This window comes from Phascolarctos cinereus, unplaced genomic scaffold, assembly GCF_003287225.1.
Source record: "Phascolarctos cinereus isolate Bilbo 61053 unplaced genomic scaffold, phaCin_HiC Scaffold_5;HRSCAF=322, whole genome shotgun sequence".
NCBI classification, from domain to species: domain Eukaryota; kingdom Metazoa; phylum Chordata; class Mammalia; order Diprotodontia; family Phascolarctidae; genus Phascolarctos; species Phascolarctos cinereus.
In genome coordinates this window covers 417,426,208-417,449,861 of record NW_027555958.1, presented here as the reverse complement: position 1 = coordinate 417,449,861, position 23,654 = coordinate 417,426,208, and the positions used below count along the sequence as shown (strand labels likewise).

The following is a 23,654-nucleotide window of genomic DNA, read 5'->3' as shown; positions in this document are numbered from 1 at the left end:
GCTAGTGTAGGACACAATGGGGTTCTGACCAAGATGGAGAAGAGTTAATTCAATTTCATTGTCAGTAATGTCCTTCAAGAGACTGAACTTTTAAAATGAGGACTTTGAAAGAAGAGAAGAGCTCTAAATCTCCCCAAATTATTGGTTATCAATTGTTTCTCTCACTGGTAACGTGCAGCTGGTATCCCAGAGAATCTCATGAGTGTGATTGTTTTCATAGACTCCATAAGAACATTAGCTGAGGCAAAGATAGTGGTTGATTTGGAGAAGAATCATTGAAAGACGCTTTCCTAGGGAGAAAGTGTAGGACCCTGAAGCAAAAACTCCATTTGCTGTGCCTTAGTTAGATTCTGTCTAGTATTATTATCTCCGTCTAATAGATGTGGAAACCAAGTCCCAGAGACATGTTAAGGGACATGCTTAAAGTCACATAACTAATGGTGAAGTTGGTTTTTGCTTCCAGGTCTTTTGTCTTTAACTCTTGAAGGAAGCCAGGAGATGAAGAGAGAGAGCTTTCCATACATGAAGGAAAGCAAGTGAAAATGTACAGTCAGGAGGAGTGTCTGGTGTAAAGAACGGCAAGAAGTCTAGTGTCACTGGATCATAGAGTGCATTGAGGGAGAGTAAGATCTAAGAAGCCTAGACAAGCAGAAAATGGTTAGAAATTTAAAAGCCAAAGAAAGGCTTTTAGCCTGGAGGTACTAGGGAGCCACTGGAGGTTCTTTGATTGGGGAGGAGAGGCGGAAGAGTGGTAATGTGGTCAGAACTCTGTTTTAGGAAGATCACTTTGATAGCTGAGTGGAGGTAGACTGGAGTGGGGAGAAACGAGTGAGGGAAAGCAACCAATAGCTTATTACAATAGCTCACACATGGGGTGTTGAAGGCTGATACCAAGGTGGTGGCAATGTCAGAAAAGAGAAAGAGGTGCGTATGAGAAATGTTACAAATCAGTAGGATTTGGGCAACCAATCGGATGGGGAGGGTGAAAGAGAATGAGGAGTCAAGGATGATACCTAGGGTGCAAACCTGGGTGCCTGGAAGGATGATGATGCCTTCAACAGAAATACGGAGTTTGAAGAAGATAGAGTCCTTTGAGAAGGATAATGAGTTAAGTTTTGGACATGTTGAGTTTCAGATGTCTATGGGACATTTAATTTGAGATGTTCATTAAGCAATTGTAGATGTGAGACTGGAGGTCAGGACAGAAGTTAGGGCTGGATAAATAGATCTGAGGAGCTATAGAGATGCCATGGGAGCTAGCAAGATAATCAGATAAATAGCATGTAAGAAGAGAAGAGAGCCCACGACAGAGTCTTGGGGGAAACACATGGTTAGTAGGTGGCTCCTCGATTAAGATCCAGCAAAGGTGACTAAGGAGCAATCATACAGGTAGGAAAACCAAGAGAGGGTATTGTCACAGAAACAAAGAGAAGAGATAATCAATGAGAAAAGGGTATTCTGTAGTGTCAAAAATACAGAGCTGTTAAGAAGGTTGAAGATTGAGAAAAAGCCATTACATGTGGCTATTAAGTGAACACTGATAATCTCAGGAAGAGTGGTTTCACTTGAATGAATAGCCAGACTGCAGATAGTTAAAGAGGAAGTGAGGAAAAGGGCAAAACTTCTTGCACTACAAATCTGATGAGGATTTTTGTGAGGATCAAATAAGACAATGTATGTTATAAATGCAAACAATATCAACATTGGTATCATCGAGATAACATACTGGATGACACATAGATGGCTTGTTCAGCAAGTTATTTTAACTGGTTTCATGAAGCTGACATATTTCATTGATCATGACAGAATTGACAATAAAAACATCAGGCATTAAGTGCTTTCTGTACGCAAGACATTGTTCTAAGTTCTATGGATAGAAAGGCAAAATGAAAGAGTTTGTTTGATTCTACTAGAGGGAAACAACATTTACATGTAATTTGAGTCCTCAAGTCAAGTCAACAAGCATTTATTAAGTGTCTACTGTGTTCCACTGGAGAAGAGCACTAAAAATCAGGTTGTCAGGAAAACTCTCCTATTCAGGTTGCACTTGAACTGACTTTCCAAGACATGTTTTCAAGGAATTTTAGAATAGATGGATCTTAGTTTGTCATTCAAGGATGTGCAGGTTTATTTCTTCCCTAAATATATATGTATTTTTTTTAGCATAAAATGCTTTGGATTACCCTTTCCCCCAGTTCATTGTTCTTTCTGTTGATGAATGATGAGGTTTACATTCTTACCTCCAGTTCTTGATTTTCTTGAATTAGAGAGGTGAATTCTGTGGAATTTTGCCATAACCTCAAGAAGCTTAGGGCCATATTATTCATATTCAAAACAGTAGGAAGAACATCAAAGAAGACAGTTTCTGATGTACTGTTTCTCTTCCAGGCAGCTAAGATTGTGGATTATATTCATAAGCAATTGAGTAGTGAGTCACCCAACATTCTAAAGCATGCATTGCTGCAGGTAGTCACCTTGTTGACTCGCTCCTGCCCCAGAAAGTTGTCTTTCAACTTTTGGACTATATGTATCCAGTAAACAGGTGAGAAAGTTTCTTTTATGAAGGGCATATTCACCCAGAGCTTATAAATGTTGCTTTCTTGATGCCTGTATTTTAGGGACTGACCATTGTCCCTTGAAACAGTAGTGGATTTTCCTGACAAATGGGTATTTTCTTATTCTCCTTGATGGAAGTCTTGGGACATCTACCGGAATGGTGTGAAGTGCTCTCTTTATTAACCAAGAGGAGGGCTCTCACTTCCACCCATTAGTAAGATGAACTGAAATCTTCAGTTCCCCAGCTACAGATGGAAGTTTCTAGTTGTCTGTGCTCTTAATTCCTAGTATGATCCAGGGCTATATGACCTGGGAATTTTGAGAATGGAAAAGGTGGGACATAAGAATGTGCAAGAGAAAATTTAGCAGGGAACCCATTAGGTGAGGAGACAAAGGATAGGAAGGTTTTTTTGTGGAAAGAATAATACTCAAGATTCCTGATCCCTCTTAAGACAAGTGTCTGCTCTCTCTTCATTACCTCTAATTTCTCCTGTATATAGCTTATCTATATATCATTGATTACATGTTGTCTCTTACATTAGTCTGACAGCAGGGACTGTCTTTTGCTTTTCATCATATCTCTGGGGCTTAGCACAGTGCCTGGCACGTAGAAGATGTTTAATAAATGCTAGATAACCCACTTAGTGGCAATAGAATACAAACCTAGCATATCAGTGTGAAAGTAATAAAAAAGGGATGGGATAATTAGAACCAGGTGAATTTAATTAGACACTGTTTCCAGGCAAAAATGAATACATCTCAACACTAAGATTTACATAAAAAAAATGAGGGTAGGACTAGGATTTTCTATTTGGGGACATCATGCGGTAGAATAGGCATCAGTATCTCTGGCTCTGCTCACATACTAGCAGTGACCTCACGGATATCACCACCCTTCTCCAGGCCTGATTATCTTTATATGAAAATAAGGGGGTTAGCCTAAATGTTGTCCAAGGTTCCTTCCAGCTCTAAGTTTCCTTAGCTTCTGATCTGAGGCCAGAGAGAGCCTGAAAATTGAGCATCTGAAGAGGACATCTAAATAGGAGATTAGGTAGTACCAGCCTATCCAGGTGGAGAAGCATAATTCAACATCATGACTATCAACCTTGATGCAAGGGAGCAGCTAGAGGAAAGTGGGATTCCATACTAGGCAATGGAGTTCCAAGTTAACAGTCTGGACCAAAGTCTATAATATAAGCAGAATGAAAGGAGACAGATCTGAGAGCAATGGCAGTCCAAGATGGCATAAGTGGTCATAATCGAGAGGATTAAACAGAAAACACTAGTCTAGGAAACATAAGGGCACAGGGAACCAAGGGATTAATAAGACATAGGAGGAGTCATGGAGGGATCGGGCATCGGGTCAAACACTGGCACAGAAAGATTAGGTAATAGGGGTTAGCACTCCAGAAAGAGAACAGTAAGAGCCAGAACCACCAGCAACAATGACCTCAATGTTGAGCCAACATCTTCTGAAGTAGAGACTCCTTCTATGTATCCTGTTTAATGCCACAGTGGTACCAAGCTACTGGATTAGAAGGGGGTGGTAGGGACAGCTAGGTGGTGCAGTGATAGAGCACCAGCCCTGAATTCAGGAGGACCTGAGTTCAAATCCATCCTCAGAGCAAACACTTGACACTTACTAGCTGTGGGACCCTGGGCAAGTCACTTAACCCCAATTGCCTTAAAAAAAAAAAAAGAAGGGGGTGGTGGTGGACCTAAATGTATAGGTGCACCTGCCTAGAGGAGCAGAATTCATGGGTGATAAATCACAAGTCCCTGACTAGGGTTAGGCAATGTTTAGAAGCAAAAGAGGAAAATGGATTTTCCAACTTCATTTTCCTTTGGAATCTTGTTACAACCCTTTCGAAGAAGTCCCAAGAAGTTGAGAAGTCACAAAACCAAATGGAAAAAGAAATTATTCTCTCTGTTTGGGGATTCCAACATGATTATTTGTGTTGTATATAAAAAAAAAAGTACAACCAAGGCTTCTGATTCCTGTCCCTCCACTTGGATGAATGAAGGAAAAAAACCTATTTTTTGCGTATTTACTATGTACCAGCTACTGTGCTAAGAGCTGAAGATTAAAAAATAAAAATGACAACCAATCCCCACCCTCAAGGAACTTACATTCTAATAGGGGGAACACAACACCTGTAGAGTAGTGGCCCAGGAAGGGAGTTTGGGTCTAGGAAGTGACAGAGATAGTGAGGCAACCAATTTATAGAACCTTTACAGAAGTAAACAGTATTTATTTGATCACTGTACCAAGAGCAAAAGGTTATGGAGATTGATATTTGCAATGGAGGGACACAAAACAAGCAGATGATGAGATGTCCTTGGAGGATGTCCTTGGTGGACCGCAAGATGGGATGTAAAGGTAAAACATAGTCTTGCTAGAGAAAGCCAGGAGCTATAGAGGGTTAATTGAGCTAGTTTGCACTCAGTCCATCTCCAATCAACTAGGTTTGGCCCTAGAATGGAAGCTCCCAAGATAAGTGTATCAACTCTTCAGGGACTTGAGAACATGGATCCTGGAGGTCCAGGATATAGAGCTTTGGTCTCGTATGAGGGCTGCAGGTTCCAAGTGGGAAGAAACAAGGCAGCTGCTACAGGCACATAGTGAGATGACCTCAGTGGGTGACCTGGGCACATTTCCATGTTGCACACCAAATGCAAGATTGCTGTACGCTTTTTAAATTTTCTTTGTGGGGAACTACCTTTCAGTTTAGTGCTGGAGATGTGGCAAGCAGTCAGTTCAGAAACAGACTCCTCACCTCTTGTGCTAAAGACAATCCTGACGGTTCTGAAGGGGAAGCCTGGAGAAGTAGAAGGAAGCAATACAACACGGAAGCGTTTTTCTCTTGATGATGCCAACATGATGCCTGTGACAGTAAGTCTCATGTCCACCATTTTTAAGGTTCTCGCTATTAGTGGCAGCAATGCTCAGCTCAGCACAGAGGCCCTTACCTACATTTAGGTCTGCCATAGGAGAGTTGTAACTAAGAATAATTTCGCCAGGGGCAAAACCACTTTGGTAAGGCATGGAATGGCAGCTGGGAATTGTAGAACAGGAGACAGTGTGTCTGACCCTCCCCACTGCAGGCACAATGAGGTCCAGCAGTTCACACCTGCTGCTCCCTGACCCCTAAAAACTGCTACTTATGCCTTTGTACACCAGTTCTTCACTCTGTCTATTCGATAAGGGATCCTGGCAAGTGACAGCCAGTGGAAGACTGAGGCTCGAAGACAACCGCTTTATAGAAGGCATCCCATTCCCCCAAAACCCAATGCCCCAAACATGACCACTACCAAGGAGTGGGACAGAGTAGTGTTTCCCTAAAGCAAATCTAGCTTTCCTTTATGCTTTTATAGAATCACAGATCTCCAAGATTATCAAGGCTACATGCTCTCTGAACTCAGATCCATAACTCCGAGAATTTGTATATAGTACAAGTACTACAGATCACACCCAGGGCCAGTGGTACCAAAAGTGCCCAGAGTTTCAAGGGAAGGGAAAAAGGGAATTTATTAAGCTGCTACTGTGTGCCAGGCACTGTTAAGCACTTTACAGATATGATGAATATGAAATATTTACAGATGAAAATGAAATATCATTTGATCCTTACCACCACCCTGTGAGCTGAGTGCCATTATTAGGAAACTGAGGCAGACTGAGTAAGTGACTTACCAAAGTTCTACAACTAGCCAATGTCTGAAGGCCAAATTTAAATTCAGACCTTCCCAACTCCAGGCCCAGGGCTCTATCTACTGGTACCTGTCTGTATACATCATCCCAAGGGTAGAGAGAGATACCCAAGGCTCACCACCCCCACCATTTGGTAACTTGTTATTTAAATGAATTATATGAATTACTCTTGACAACTAGGTGCTAAGGTCAGTTCTTCAAAGCCTGACTTCTGAAGAGGTGGAGATAGAGTAACAACCCTTACCACAAACAGATGCTTTGTGTGTGTGGGTGCTAAAAAAGGACTCCAAATTTACATATACATATGCACATATGTATGTGTATATGTATGTATATGCCCACACATACACATATAAATGGAAATATCTGCACATGCACATACATATACTCCCTAAAAGTACCTCCTTAGAACTAGAAAAACCTTAGGGATCTTCTAGTTAATTCACATTTTAAAATCACGCTTGATTTAACAAAGGAAGAAACCAAGGTCTCAAAGAAAGAATGTGGTTTACCAATGGTTGCAAAGGAAGCCTCATTCATTCAACTCTTACTGAAAATGAAATTGAGCTGAGATAGATTCAAATGAAGCCCAATGAAGCCCACATCTCACAGAATCCTTGGAGTTATACAGGTGTTGCCACCTTCCTTTTCTATCTCCAGCCCCAAGAGAATTGGCAGCCCTGGAGCAAAGCCCCTGTCCCCTGCCCCCTTCCTCCCTCCAGCTGGTTCCTCCTGGGCCAGATTATTTTCACAGATACTTTGCCTCCCAGAAGACTGCCTGTGGACAAAAGGTAGGCCAGAGAAGCAGTGGGTTGGGAGCAGGTCCTCATTCCTGCATTGTCAGCCCTTCAGGTGAAAGACAAGGTCAGGGGAAGGAGACAGCTTTTCTGGAACTCTAAGACACCTCTAGTGAAGGCTGAAAGGCCTATAATGAATCCAGAGCATCCTCAATGCTTGCTCCTGGAGATACAAAGACCAAAGTCATTCTTTGTTGTTGTTCAGTCATTTCAGTCACATCAGACTTTTTGTGACCCCATTTGGGGTTTCCTTGGCAAAGACATTGGAGTGGTTTGCCATTTCCTTCACCAGCTCATTTTACAGATGAGGAAACTGAGGCCAACAAGGTTAAGTGACTTGCCCAAGATCATACAGCTAGTAAGTATCTGAGGCTGGATTTGAATTCAGGCCTGGCACTCTATCCACTGAGACACCTAGCTTTCAGACACAGTTAGTCTATGAGTATTTATTAAGCTTTTACTGTATGTCAGGCACTGTGCTGAGTAGGAAAACAATCCCTACCCTCAAGGAGCTTATGGTCTAGTGAGGAAGACAATACATAAAAGCAAACTGAAAAGGGGAAGGAAGGAAAAAAGTATCTCAGCATGCAGCATGATGGAGCAGTCCAGAATCATGTAACCTGGTGAAAAATGAAAAGATGGCTAACCTGGGTGCTCTCCTTAAATGGAGATTCTGGGAGAAGTCCTCTAGTCTCCAGTCTGAGGAGACTTCCTACCCCCCACCCCCACCCAGGGAAAGAGGGTATTTCTAAAGTGGCAGTACAGGGCTGAAGTGATCTTCCACAATGAAGAGCTTTAGGGGTCATGATGGACCAATCCATAGAAGGACATGGTGGGAAATGAACAATGTGGCCAGCCTGGGCACCCTCCCTTGGAATCTTGTAATGAACCTTTGTGAAAAGCAAAAGCTTTTGAAGAAGTAGATGATCTCTGAAAACCGTTCAACTCTGAAATGCAGAATGGTATAGTGAATAGAGCTTGGGATGGGGAGATCTGGATTTGAATCCAGACCTTTGATCTGTGTGATCAAAGACAAGTCAACTAGCCACTCTGAAGATGAGTTCTTCGTTGGTAAAATGAGGCTAGGAATACTTGTACTCTTGACCTCAGGGCCATTTTAAGGAAAAGGCTTTGCAAAATTAAAAAAAGATGTAAATATGAGTTATTGGTATAATTCTGGAAATATTCACCACAAAGTGAATTTTCGTGGTTTGAAAATAATTAAGTTTGCTTAAAGCCCAGAGTCTGAACTTTGGAGAACAGCTAACCCTGGGTTACGTCAGTATGATTTTACTCTACAGGATTTAAGTCTGCCCAGGAAGATAGGGGTTGGGGTGGGTGATGTCCTTCCTTTTATTGACTAAGACTGGTTCGAGATCAGAGAAAGATGAAAATGGGGAAACCCAGAATCACAGTTGTGTCTCATTTTCTTTTCTTTTTTTTTTTCCCCTAGGCAGCCCAGGCTCTGTGTACCTTGCTCCCTGTCCCGGAGTACAAGAAAGCAGCAGCCCAGTTTTTCCCCGAGCTGTTAATTGCCCTAATACTACAACTCCATTATAACAGTGAAATGAACCTAAAAAAAATTACAGAACAATGGTAAGATGGCAATACTAAGAAAGAAGTTCTACAGTGTCATGTACCATCCATTGCTCCCTATTATTGCTTATGTAGGAATTCCTATCACACAGGTAATACCTTCCTTTTTTCCCTCTCCCAACAAGGAAAAGAATAACATGGACTCCTTAATGTGAGTAGGACCAAAATATTCCTCTTTGTTAAAGATTTTTAACCTGGGGTTTTTGAATTTGTTGTTGTTTTTTAAATAAAAACCCATTTTGATAACTATATTTCCAAACTTCATAGGACAAATCTAAAATATTTATAGCAACTCTCCTTGTGGTGGCAAGGAACTGGAAATTGAGAGGATACCCAGCAATTGAGTAATAGCTGAATAAGTTCTGGTATATGATTGTGATGGAGTACTACTGTGCTTTAAGAAATGATGAGCAGGTTGATTTTAGGAAAACATGGAAAGCTGTGCATGAAATATGAAGAGTGAAATGAGCAGAACCAAGAGAACATTGTATACAGTAACAACAGTATTGTTTGAAGAGTAACTGAATAACTAAGCTACTCTGAATTATCTGAATATTCAAATCAACCACAAAAGACCCATGAAGAAAGATGCTGTCCATCTCAAGTAAAAACAACAAAAAAAACCCTGATTTTTGTAACTACATATTACATAATTTCACACACACACACACACACACACACACACACACACACATATATATACACATATACATACACACATATATATATACACATATATATGTATATGTCTGTGTCAAATGTTGGCCTTCTCTAGTATGGAGTTGGGAGAAAGGGAAGGAAATAGCTTGGAACTCAAATGTGACAAAAAAAATAAAAACTTTTAAAGTAGTTATTGTTAGGACCAAATGAGATAATATTTGTGAAGTGCTTAGCACAGTACTTGGCATGTTACAGGCATTATATAAATGCTGATGTAGCAAAGTTGATGGGATCTTGCAGAATGATGAGGTTTTCCCAATAAGATTTCTTGACCCTGATGGAGAATCCCATGGTAATACAAACAGATGAGAAATTACTATTATTATTTCCTTAAAATAGCTCTGTCATGGAAGTAGACTTAGTATTATGACTCTATTTCATGGATGAAGATATCTAGGCTTAGAAAAATGAGGATCTCCATCATCATAGCGCTAGTAAGTACTGGGGTCAATACAACCATAATAACGAAATATTAGATTTGGAAATTTTTTTTACTTAAACCCAGGTCTCCTGATTCCAAGTCTAGGGCTATACTACTCTGACTTTCCTTAGGTGAAAATCCATCCTCTTTTTAAAAGAGATACAGAGAAGGGAATTTTCACAACTTGCTTCATTCTGTTTTATTATTTATCAGCTCTCTTAAAAACCCTTGCGGGACAAGAAATCTTAAATGTATTTCTTCATATTCTGCCCCCCATAAAAGCTGGAGACCACCTAATCACCCTTCTCTGAAATAGCTCTTGCATAGCAAAACCAACATCATGCATGAGATTGATCAGTAAGGTGTGTGTATTTTCTTCAAGCAATCACACTGTTCTTGTTTTGGCCATCTAGCTTTGCCCAGGAGGCTTTGAGGCTCCTACTGAGATGTTCAGGATTGCAACAGGTGGATAATGCCCTTCAGAAAAAGGATTGCTGGAACCAGTTTTCCAATGTCATATTTCATCACTATGGAGTCTACATCATTGCCAAGTAAGAGAAAACCATCAATAGTATCAATATACTAGGCCCTTTTCTACCTCCCATTTCCATTAATTCAAGAAATAAAAAGGTATTATCTGCCTCAATATTTGCAGATCTTTTAAATGAACTTTATTTTGTCTTGGTTTACAGCATCATAGGAGGCTTTCTTGGACATTATCAAGTTTAACCTCCTTTATTTTTGGTTGAGAAAGCTGAGGATGGAGGAGAGGAATGACAGTTCCTACCCCTCTGCATTGGTGATTGGAAAGGAAAGGGAATGATGAGGATGGGAATTGTATTAAGTCATTTTTATGGCTAGCTAGTTGGGACTAGTACACAGGTGTTCCCTGACTGGTGTCATGAAAAGAATACTAGAATTTGAATTAGGATGTTTGAATTCTCATCATAAAAGACATAAAAGAAGCGGTAAAAAAAAAAGGTAATCAAATAGTAGAAATATTCTCTGTCCTCATATATAAATGGATACTTTCACCTCTAATTTCTGAAGTCTAGGATAGAGAAGAAACTTCCTAAGGTGGGAGGGGGTGGAGAGAAACACAAAAACGTAGGGAAATTGCCTTTTAGCATATGGGGAGATTAATAATAATAGTAATAATAACAACTAACATATATGTAATGCTTACTATGTGCCTGAAACTGTGCTAAATGCTTTACTAGTATAATCTCATTTGATCTTTAAACAATAATCCTAGCAAGCAGGTATTATTATTATCCCCATTTTCTAGATGAGGATACTGAGGCAAACAGGGGTTAAATGACTTGCCTATGTCCACAGAGCTAATGTATCTGAGACTATATTTAAACTCAGTTCTTCCTGATGCGTTGCCTAGCACTCGACCCACTGAAAAATCCAGCTACCTCAAGATAAAACAAGATGATTATCACATTACTGTGTTCAGTATCCAGCTTATGTAATTTCAGAGAGGTTCATAACACAAAAGTGGATAGTTTTTTTGTTTTGTTATGTTTTTTTTGCCACAAGAATCCATCTCCTTAGGGGTATGGGCATTAGGATAGGTGGTAGTAATGGACACACAATGATGGCACGAGCCCTCAAAATATCAAAGAATGCTCTCTGGCAACCATTTAGAAAAAAACACAGTTCGATTTGGGATAAATAACCACTCCCTTCCTTTTATTAGCCCCACCTTACCTTCCAACTTTATTTATATTCCTCCAAGACATAAACATGCCCAGAGACCTCTGGGTATGGCAGGGGAATGTCCAGAGTGTATCTCCAGAAGCAAGTCTAGTTACTAGGTTGGGTGGTTCTTATTTCATCAATGTCTCAGGAAATGTAGTAACAACCTGAACTTAGAAATCAGATAAATTTGGTAGGGGAGAGGAGAGAGAGGTAATAAATGGGAAAGATTATTTTTACTCTTTCTTAGTTATGTCATCAGCTCCCATGGGTTTAATTATCAAATTTATGCAGATGACTCCTGCATCTATATACTCAAACTTCACTTTCCCCCTGAACTTTCCTGTCTCACCAATTTATTGCTAGACATCTCCACCTGGATATCCCATGGACATCTTAAATTCAACATGTCCAAAATGAAATGTGTTCTTTTCCCCCATAGACCAGTCTCTCTTCCAATTCATTATTTCTATCAAGGACTTCACCCTTCCACCATTCCAGGTTTGTAATCTCTTAATCATCCTTGATTATTCACACTTCACTCTCCTCCCACCCTCTATATCCAATCAGTTGCTGGCCTTCCCTACAAAATCCCATGTCTCTGTTCTCTTCTCTCCATTCACATAGCAACCACCCTAGCTCAGGGCACCACCATCTCTTACCTGGATTATTAAAATAATCTTCTGATTAGCCTCCTCAAATTCAGTCTCATTTCCACAACTTGGAATCCCAGGTTTCTTTCAAAGCTTAGTTCAGGGATCACCTCTTACAGAAGGCTTTCCCTGGTTCCCCTTAGTTATTAGTCCTCCCCTCCAAAGACTTCCAATCTCCATATACCTTTAATGTATTTATTTAAATATATGTTGTTTCTACCCAATAGAATATAAATTCTTAAGCTAAAATAGACTTAGTCAAAAGAAAAAAGGGAAACTACATTATGTGTCAGCATATTATTCAATATTGTTTTAGACCATTTAAAATGACTAGACCGTAAGAGTATACCTGCCAAAATAGAAAGACAGAAATTATGTGAACATAAACATAAAATACTTTTTGTATAAAGTCAGATCGAAATAACTGAAGTAATATTTATAGCTAATGAGTAGGTAAAGCCAATATAATTTTTAAAATGACGATTTTACCTAACTAATCTATTTATGTAATGCCATCCCAATTAAATTACCAAAAAAAAGTTATTTTACTGAGTTAGCAAAATAATAACAAAATTCATTTCAAAGAACAAAAGGTCAGTAACTTCAAAGAAACCAGGGTGGGGAAAGATGTAAAGGAAGCTGATTCAGTAGTATCAGACCTTAAATGATATAAGATGAGAGTATTGTTCAGGTATAAAATGGATAACTTTGATTATTTTAAATTAAAATTTTCTTCTGTAAATAAAACCAATGCAGCCAAGACTAGAAGGGATGCAGAAAATTGGGGAAAAACTTTGATAGACAATCTCTCAGACAGGATGTGATTGGGTTGGAATTTGCTGTAGTGTAGGAAATGATGAGCTGGTTGATTTAGAAAAATGCGGAAAGGCTTGGGCTTATCAAGGAAGATGCCATCCACCTACAGAGAAACAGATAAGTGGAAATCAGCATAATACTGTTTTAAACACATATATGTATATGAGAGTATATGTGTATCTATGTGTATGGTTATAGACATATATGTATATGTATATCTATCTATCTGTATTTATCTATCTCTATATATCTACACTTAATTGTAGCCTTCTTTGGGAGGAGGGAGAAGGAAGGGGAAAAAATAAAGTAAAAAGTGCACAGCAGAGAATAAAAGAAAACCAACGAGGAAGCAAAGAAAATCTGGGTAGCTCTGAAAACAATGTGTAACATTTATTACATAGGTTTTCTTGAAATGAAAATTTATTGTTTTATAGTGAATTCTCTCTTATGTTCTGCTGTGTGCATGGCAGTTTTTTTTTCTTATTTTATATTTAAGTTTAAAATAAACTTAAAAAATAGAAGTTCTTGAAGGCAGGAATATTTTAGATTTTTGTCATTATATCCTCAGTGCTCATCTATCACTGTACTAGGGGCTTAATGCTTATAGAGTGGAGTTAAATAACTCATTTGTGTAATTCTTTATGCTTACAAAGTGTTTTATATAAATTATTTCATTAATTTATGGAACCATGCCTTTTTCATGCAGGCATTCCAGGACAGATTGAAAGCCGTCTTCCCAGGGGAGAAGAATAAAATCAGTATGATAGGAAATGTGCTAAGAGATCCAGACTTCATATAATTCCCAGGAACCCTAGTATAGAGAACTTTTTAGGACTTAGATTGAGGCTCACAGCCTTTCTTGAATTGTTAGTGATTCCCTCTGTGTATAGGTGGGCCAGGATGGGGGAAGTTTCATTCTATTGTCCTTGGTCCTTCTGTAGAACCTATTAAATTCCCCCTTTCCTAATGGGAAATCTACATTCTCCTTTACAGAACTCTCAGTGAGTATAACTTCATACAGTTCCCTGAGACCTTACATTACCTCTACAAGCTCTCTTTGGAAGGTCCCAGGAGAACAGAGGACAGTGTCACCACAGTCATCTTCCTCATTGAGGTAAGCCTTCCTTAGGAGCTGTGGGCATCTGGGGTTTTCAGACTTCTTATCCATGTCTAAATCATGCTCTAGACCCAAAAGAGTCCTCAGAAGCATCTAGTCCAACTCCGGTCCTTTTAGAGATGAAGAAACTGAGATTCAAAGAGATTAAGCTACTTGCCCAAGGTCACCAAGCCATTTTGGCAATATCGTGTGTTAGATAGACTTCTGGACTTGGAGTTAGAATAAATCCTACTTCAGACACCTATAAGCTGTATTACTATGAACCAGTCATTTAATCTCTTTTAGCCTCAGTTTCTTTATCTGTAAAATTGTGCATCTGGTAGGTGGATGGGGTTGACCTAGATGACCATAAAGTCTCTTCTAGCTCTAAATCTGTGATCTTATGATTCTATATGAATTATTATCCAGTTAACACAAGTGGTTATTGCTGTGGAAGAGATAGTTGGCTGGTCAGTACTCAATCCTTTCTCTTCCCTCCTTTCTTCTGGCCAAGAACAATCACCACTTTCTCGGGCCTTTCCTGCTGTATGGTTTAAGGTACGATCTTTTCTCCAGTCATTACCCTTCCTTTCCAGTGAAGTTTTCAAGGTCAACAGCTACCCAATTCTTTCGTTCACATTTGACTGTCCATGGAGCCTAGGCAGACATTTACATTAGATGGAGGTAAGTAATGGCAGTGAATGACATGAGGTATTGACTGTTCACACTCAGAAGTAGATCCTGAAAATATATAGTATATATTTACATATGTCAATTACAGTGACCATAAGTCAAAAATCTTCGACAGTCTGAATTTCAACAAAAGAAAGGGCTTTCAAAAGAGATGTTCTTTGTTAGACTATGCTTCTTATTTGGGATTTGGAAAACACGGTGCCCATAATTTTAACAGCTAGGTAGTGCAGTAGAGTGCCGGGCCTGGAGTCAGGAAGATTCATCTTCCTGAATTTAAATCTGGCCTCAGATGTTCCCTAGCAGCATGATCCTAGGCAAGTCACCTAACTCTGATTGCCTTAGTTTCTCATATATAAAACGTGCTGGAGAAGGAAATGCAAACTGTTCCAGTATCTTTGCCAAGAAAATGGCGTCATCGAGCATTGGACACAACTGAACAACAACAATAGTTATAACCTTTGCTCTAGTTATAATTTTTGTCTTTTCTTTTTTCTTTCTTTTCTTTTATATTAGCTTCTGAATAACTTTTTTAAAGATCCGTTCCCCGAGGAATTTTTGGCACTTTTCAGAACCTGGGTAAATGACCCAAACCCTACAGTTTCCAAGTTAAGTCTCCAGAAGATTGCCACTATGTCATCAGTTATTAATAAGGTTGGTCTGTCTGTGTAAATGTGTGCATGTAATTATTAAATGTCAACAACAAGTCTAAATCCATTAATGCTTTCCTTAGATTTGATTGGTAGAGAAACATTTATTAAACACCTACTATGTGCTAAGCCAGAGGTTCCTAAAATTATCTGGCCTTCCTCCCCCTTTAAAAATAAATTACTCAGCACCCCCTGGAAATCTACTTTCTTTAACCCTTTAATGTTTTTATAATTTGTGTCATTTCAAAAAATATAAAATATATTTTTTTAAAATGCATCTTAAATTTAATAATTTATTATAAATTTGTTTTTTTTCCAGCATTGACATTTTAATGGCACAATATTGCATCATATAACCATTTAGTATTGTATTGCAAAAAAACATCACATGCACATATCCCTCATGATGCATGCTAGACTTCTCAACTCACCTGCCAACAATTATTTGTTAAGACCTATCAGCAGACTTGACTGCTGATTATAACTTGCATTTTGTGTATTTATTTGGAAAATTATGTAATCACTATGGCTTTAACTCTGTTACACAACAGATGAAACATGTACCAAAGGTTTTTCAAAATTCTCTCTTCTTTTCCTTATGCTTCTACTGCTCCCCAATGCCCCTCAATTGTACCCGAGGCTATGACCAAACCCGTCACACACACGTTGTTCCAGCATGCCCCAAGCAGTAGTGTCGCCCACTTTGGGAACCTATGAAGCAAAATATTATTTACTGTGCTAAGCACTGGGGACACAGAGAAAGGCAAAAAGTCAAGTCAGCAAGGATTTATTAAGGACTTCATTTTGTCAAAGTCCTTCCTAAAGTGTGGTGCCTAGAACTGAAAACAGTATTTCAGTGGTGATCTATTATTGTTCAATAATAATGCCTCATAAAAACTATCCTAGAAAAACAAAAATATTTTATTTTGGAAGCCTTGTCAAACTTTTTTTTTTCACAAAATCCAAAGCCACCTCACTCAAACTTCTTTTATCATACTCATTAACACAGCACATAATCTGTTCCATTTCTTAATACTGGGAAGGGAATCAGACTAGATTTTCTCTCTCTTTCTATCTATATACATCTATCATCTATGTACACACATCTTTCATCTATCATTTTAATATCTGTTTATACATATCTATCATCAGTCTACACACATCTGTCATCCATTTGTCTGCACGTATTTTTAATCTATCTATCATCCATCTATCCATCTACATGCATCTATCATCTATCTGCACATATCTACCTAGTTATTTATTTGAGATTGGGCCTCACTATCAAGTCCAGGCTGGAAGTGTGGGTCACCACTCTGGGCCCCATTGCTGAGGCTCAGATGCTTTGAGTAGCTCTGCTTTTGACTTGAGCTGGCTCCTCTTCCTTAGACGGTAACATAAAAAAAAGGAAAGAGAATAAACGTCCTTTTCTCTTCTTCCTTCTCTTGAGATAGGGCAGTGTGGCAGTGGAAAGACCATTGGGTTTGTAGACAGAGGATCTGGTTTGAGTCCTTGGGTAAGTCTCTTAATCTCCTTGGGTTTAGTTTCTTCACCTGAAAATGAAGAAGCTGGATCTCTAAGCTTCTTTCTCGTCACCTTCCTTTTATCCTTTCTGTCTTTTTTCTTGTATTCTCTCATTTGTTTTCTTTTGAATAACCTTTTTTCCCCTTATCTCCTTGCATATAGGCAGGTTCAGGCTCATGGGCAGGAATGCTGTGAGGGCCAAATGAGGTCACGGGTGTGTCACTTTGCAAACCTCAAAGGCCTATTTAAGTGCTCATTATTGTTATTGTTTTCAGCCTGCAATCCCCAGACCTGCACCCTGGTAATGACTTTGTCACCGGAGCCTTGTACTGTCCTTTCACTAAGCTCAAGCATTAGAGCAATAGACAGCCAGCTAGGTGACCCAATGGGTAGAGCATTAGGACTGGAACCAGGAAGATCTGAGTCCCTGTGACTGGACAAGTCACTTAAACTCCCCCTTTCTCAGTTTCCTTAACTATAAAATCAGTGTAACTAACGAGGAGGTACAGGCTCTGGAAACACCCCACCACCACCACCACCTTTGAACTCTCCTTGGATTTTCCCATGTGGTCAAGTCTCTGGCATTTGACTATCCCAGTCAACTGACCTATTGACTCTACCCAGTTAATTAACTACCCTTTCATTGTCTGCACCTGGCCCCACCCTAGACCTCCACTCCTGGATCCTATCTAGACCCCAGTCTTCTTTGGCTACTTTGTCCAGGTCCCTGGCATTCCTGGTCCTTCCCTGCTACCTCCCAGTCACCTCCGACTACTTGGCCACTCATAGATCTCTCCTACGTTCTTTCTGCACGTGAGACCCAGCTCAGCCTCCATTAAAGTGCTCAGATTCTAAACATCTGGCCAATGGCTCAGATTCAATCTAGCCCACTTGTCAATACGAGCCTCAAATGTTCAGATTCCTTAATAGTCTGACCAACGTAGCAGATCTTTAATAAGCCCTGTCTTTCGCTGAAAGAAGACATGGGTCAAATTCATTTGGTCAGGACCCGCATGTCACTATTTCGGGGTCTCAGCACCCCTAAACCTCAACACTAATAGCAACTATCTCAGAGTGTTGTTGCGAGGATCAGATGATATAGTATTTGTAAAGTGTTTAGCTTAGTCCCTGGCACATAGTGGGTGCTTAATAAATGCTTGTTCTCTTCCCAATACAGGAATAATCAGGCAAATATAAAACTACTGGCGGGGGGGGGCGGGAAGCATATATGCATACACACTTTTAAGTTTAAGCTGCACTATTAACACGTTCTTGTGGCTAAAAAACCAACAAAATAAATAAATAGATAAATAAAGAAAATCCTTGATTTAGAGAGATGGCCAATTTCTATGGTATGTGTGTATAATAAAAATTTAACGGTTACTCTAGTATATTATCCCCAGTGGCCCTGAGGAGGATCCAGCAAAGGGGATGCTCATGCCAGGTTTGAATTCTGTTTTGCTTGGAACTAGGGGAATGAATCACATACCCTCTGAAGTCCTTGCTGCCCAAAGACTGCTGGAGGAATAGTGGATAGCATGATAGACTTGGAGTTGGGAAGACCTGAGTTCATATTCTGTCTCAGACAGATACTGGTTTTGTGACCTTGGGCAGCTCACTTAGCCTCTATTTGCCTCAGTTTCTTCAGCTGTAAAATGGATATAATAATATCACCTGCCTCCCAGGATTGTTATGATCACGTGTGATAATGTTTGTAAAAAGCCCTTAACACAATGCCGGGCACACAACAGATGCTATGTGAAATAGTTACTCTCTTTATTCCCCTGTCTACTGACATGACTATCATTTCCCCCTGGTTACTAGTGCTTAGTAGTAACGAGCAATTTTCTCTCTGTCTCCCAGTGGGATAAAGCAATGTCTTATCTACTGGTTCTCTTATGCAGGTATCGAACGTCAAAGAGTTAATATTTTGTATAGTGGATTCCTTCTCCTCCAAAGACAAAACTATCATAATACAGGCCATGAATACCCTCCGAAGTCTTCTGTCTGGGATGGACAAAGTAACATACTCCTCCCTGTGTGTCCTAATTGCTTCCAGCTACTACCCCCTCATGGACCATGTGAGTGAGGCGTCTAACATGGGATGAATTAGTTGGTAGCTGAGGGAGGAGGGCTATAGCCCAGGGACTGTCCCATACAGCCTGACAGCACTGCATTCCAAAATCTTTCTAGGCAATGCTCTAGCCCAGAGACTTCAGAGCATTATTCAGTAAAATACCTATCTTTGAATGAAGCAACCCAAACATAGGAAAGGGAATTGAAGACAGTGGGAAGATAGAGAATGATGCCTTCTCTCCCTCTAAGAAATAAAATTAACAAGCTAACCATTCTACTTTTTTTTTTATTTTAGGGAAAGGGTAATGCTGACATCTAGAATTATAGAGATGGAAGAGACCTTAGGCATTATCTGGTGGTCCTTTCCACCCATTTTATAGATAGGGAAACTGGGACCTATAAGGAGTCAACCTAAAATCCTATAGCTGCCTCATGCTGGAATCCAGGTCATTTGACTCTGGACCCAGTGTTCTTTCCATTGTACAGAGCTGTCCACCACCACCACCACCACCCCCCATAGGATTTTGCATTTTGACTGATTCATTTCATGCAGTACTCTCTGATGAAAGCTTGACATGGCACAGAATTTTTAATAAATGGTATCCTCCCCTCAAAGCCCAAGAGGTCCTTGCTGCTTGAAAGAATCATCTACAGAATTCTTCAGTAAAGCAGAGAATTCTTTTCCATTAAAATGAAAAATAAATCACTTCCTAATTTAACTGTTTTGCAAGTTGAAATTTGCAAGTCATGCTTTAGGAAGATTATAATACAACCAGGGTGACAAAAACAATTTTCAGAAATGAGAGGTGTGATAAGCATTATTAAGGCATGTCTAGTTGTGTAAAATGCTAAAATGAGATCATCAACGTTTGGAAAGCCATAGTAAGTGCTCTATGAATATAGTCACTCCCCTCAGAGACATCGATACATATCTGTAGAACACTGAATAGAGCATCAGACCTGGAGTCAGAAAGAACTTAGTCCAAATCTAGCCTCATATACTTGCTGGCTATGTAACCCTAGGAAAGTCACTTAACTTTTTACTTCCTCAGTTTCCTCATTGCAAAATGGGCATAATAATAGCTTGCAGGGTTGTTGTGAAACCACTCTATCTTGATTTTTCCTCCTACCTGTCTGACCATTCTTTATCTCCTTTTTTGGATACCCCTTGGGTTCACAATCTCTAACCAGGGGTGTCCCTCAGGGGTATGTCCTGGACTTTCTTCTTTTCTCCCTTTATGCTACTTCACTTGGTGATCTCATCAGCTTCCATGGATTTAATTACCATCTCCATGCTGATGATTCTCAAATCTATCTGCCCTCCCCCAATCTCTCTTCTGACCTCTAATTGCATATCTCCACCTACCTTTCAGACATCTCAGACTGGATGTCCAGTAGACATCTTTAACTCAATATGTTCAAAACAGAGCTCATCTTTCTCTCTAAACCTTCTCTGCACTTCAACCTTCCCTATAACTGTAGAAGACAAAGCCATCCTCCCAGTCCCTGAGACTTACTATCTAGGAGTCATCCTGGACTCCTTACTATTTCCCACCCCCTGCCCCAATATCCAAGCTGTTTCCAAGACCTGTTGATTTCATTTTGGAACAACTCAACTAAATGCCACATGTAAGTGAGTCAAGCTGGGTGAAGCAGCAAGGCACCCTGAAGGACAGACAGCGGTCAGCTTGTGGTAGGGCAAGGCAAATCAATGCTGCCACTTCCTAACCCACCATCTTCCATCTGACTTTGATGGGTACAGCCCAGTGCCTTGAACCAAAGAGCTCTGGGAATAGATATTAAATAACGACAAGAAAGAAAAGTCATTAACATCTGCTTTGCCACAGCACCCTAAGTACCATGGAATTTTTCCATCTGATTTGCAGTTGAAACCTTCCACATGTATTGTCTCCCCCATTAGAATGTGAGCACCTTGAGAGGAGGGCCTGTCTTACTTTTCTACTTGTATCCCCAGTGCTTAGCACCTTGATTTATATATAGTAAGTACTTAATAAATGATTCATTCATTCATCTTATGTGATTTTCACAATTCCACTTCACTCTCACCCCAGGTAAATGTTATCCGAGTTCTGTAGATGAAAAAACAGAGACTCCAAGAGTTTAAGCAACTTGATCCAGGCCCTATAGGTAGTGTAAAAGTTAGGATTTGAACCCAGGTCTTCTGAGTCCATGTCCAGGGATCTTCAGTTATATCAGATTAATGTATGAGGTGGAAGGTAGTACTATGAAAAACTAAAATGTGTCTCGCAATTTTACTTTTACTTTTCTGGAATCCCTATTCTTCATCATTACTTTGTCAGGTACAAGTATTTCTTAGAATATTATGTCCCTTACTACAATGCACAATAACACATATTAGGACTTGTTGCCAAATGCCAAGAGGGAGTGTTCCAAAAAGGAGTGAGGAATCCTAGAATTTGGTTATAATTCCATGATTCAGACTTTCAGGACTAATACTTTTGTATAAGCGGCTTTATCTATAGAAGTCAACTTAGCCATAGTTCATCCAGGTGACATTTTCCTGGGTTTCTAGGATTTTCCAGAAATGCTGCCTACCCTTTGATTGAAAAAGTGTGCCCATATTTTATACACTTGTTATGTTGCAGGAAAAAAATGTTACATGTAGACTGAATTTTTATGAACTATAATTGCTTTTTTTTTTGTATCCACAGTGCTTAGCACAGTGCATGGCACATGGTAGGTGCTTAATAAATCTTTACTGATTGATTGATAATTTGAAAAACTAATAAAGATCCCAGGAAACAAAGAAACATAACTCCTTCCTCATGGTCAAGAAATGTGTAGGGGTAGGGGTTGGGGAGAAGAGTAGGTAGGAGCTGACCAATGCAGGATGAAGGGCAGCATGATATTGTGGGAAGATTCCTAGCTTTAGAGCAAGAGGTCCTTGACTCCAGTTCCTGGTACTGCTACCTAAAGCCTATGAGATTTGGGGCAAATCTTTAAACCTTCTTGGGCCTCAGTTTCTGCACCCATAAAATGAGGGCTTTAGGATAAGTTGAACTTCAAGGTCCCTTCTGATTGTAAATCTATGACCTTATGAATAGTGTATATATTTTTAGACAGTCTGTGCATAATTGTATTTTTTCTATCACAAGGGAAGGTTCAAATGGGAGGAAAGTGTTTCTGAAAATGAATCTTATGCAAAGACAAAAGGCATCACTAAAATTTTTTTGAAAAAAAAAGTAGGACAGTTAGGTAGTGCAGAAGATAGAGCTCTAGCCTTAAAGTCAGGAGGACTTGAGTTCAAATCCAGCCTCAGACACTTAACACTTACTAGCTATGTGACCCTGGGTAAGTCACTTAACCCTGATTGTCTCACCAAAAAAAAAAAAAGCAAAGCAAAGAAAAAAAAAGTAAATCAAATCATGTTGAGAGGCAGCACATCATAGTGAAAAGATTGCTGGTTATGGAGTCACTATACCTGGGTTCACATCCTTCTTCAGATACTTATTAACTATGTGACACTGGACAAATTACTTAACCTCTCAGAATAAATTGAAGATAATAATACTTATACTACCTATCTCACTGGATTGTTATCAGAAGGTGCTCAGCAAACCTTAAGGCATCACATAAGTGTGAATAACTGTTCTTTTAAATGCAAATTGAAAGTGCTAAATAAAAGTGTGGTTAGGGTTCTATAACTTGGGGTCCCATAAACTTTGTAAAAAATATTTTCATAACTACAATTCCACATAACTGGTTTCCTTTGCAATCCTACATATTATATGCATTTAAAAATGTTATTCTGAGTAGGAGTCTCATAGGCTTAAACTGACTTATTGCCAAATGCCAAATGGGTCCAAGTCACACTAAAAGGTGAAGAACCCTTTCTCAAGTGTTTGAATTTGTCCTAAGTTGAACTGCTGGGATGATAACATATACTCTTTGAAAAAAAGTGTAACAACTAAAAAGAACCTCAGAATTAAGGATATATAAAGAGAATCCTTTCATAAAGCAAGTAGTTGGCTCCATGATCTTCCTGCTTTGTAAATCTGGATTTTCAAGTCAGCCTAGCTTAAGGGCAAGAAGTGAAATCTTTGTACTTCACAGGACATCCCAAGCATTCGAGCAATGGCCTTTAGACATTTTGGTGAATTACTCAAGGAAATGAATCAATACTTGGATGTTACAGCCTGCTATCATCAAAGCCTTGGTGCCTTTGATCCTGTTCTTGGAAGATAAAGAGATCAAAGTAGTTAAAGTAAGTCCATCTCTCCATGATGTTTCCCTGGCACTGGAAATCTAGGGTCTTTATGGGAACCACCTTGCTTGTGAAATGTTCTCCCTAGCTCCCTCTAGCTGGAAGGACTGAAATATAGAGAAGTTTTAAAAATCTTGTCCCTGTTTCGCCAGCGAGGCTTTCATTACTAGGCAACTAACAGCTCATAAAAGCTAACACAATGATGCAGAAATGGTTACAAGAATTCTTTTATTTGTTTATTTTTTTGAGATTAGGTCTCCCAATCTCACCCAGGCTACAAGTATAGTAACCATTCACAGACTTGATCCTACTAGTAATTGACACAGGAGCTTTGACCTGCTCTGTTTTTCCCATCTGGGCAATTTAGCCCCCTCTTAGGCAAACTCGTGACCATGGTGCC

General features: G+C 39.5%; 1 protein-coding gene across 1 annotated transcript in view; it reads left to right on the top strand.

The window, feature by feature from the left end:
• Window positions 1-23,654, top strand: part of MROH9 (maestro heat like repeat family member 9) — a 73,510-nt gene that overhangs the window by 27,550 nt on the left and 22,306 nt on the right. The window contains 10 exon segments of the mRNA XM_078154551.1: window positions 2,389-2,488; window positions 2,491-2,542; window positions 5,284-5,449; window positions 8,516-8,658; window positions 10,213-10,350; window positions 13,966-14,086; window positions 15,275-15,412; window positions 18,837-19,024; window positions 23,115-23,171; window positions 23,173-23,254. Of these exon segments, the coding sequence (XP_078010677.1) occupies window positions 2,389-2,488; window positions 2,491-2,542; window positions 5,284-5,449; window positions 8,516-8,658; window positions 10,213-10,350; window positions 13,966-14,086; window positions 15,275-15,412; window positions 18,837-19,024; window positions 23,115-23,171; window positions 23,173-23,254 (1,185 nt within the window).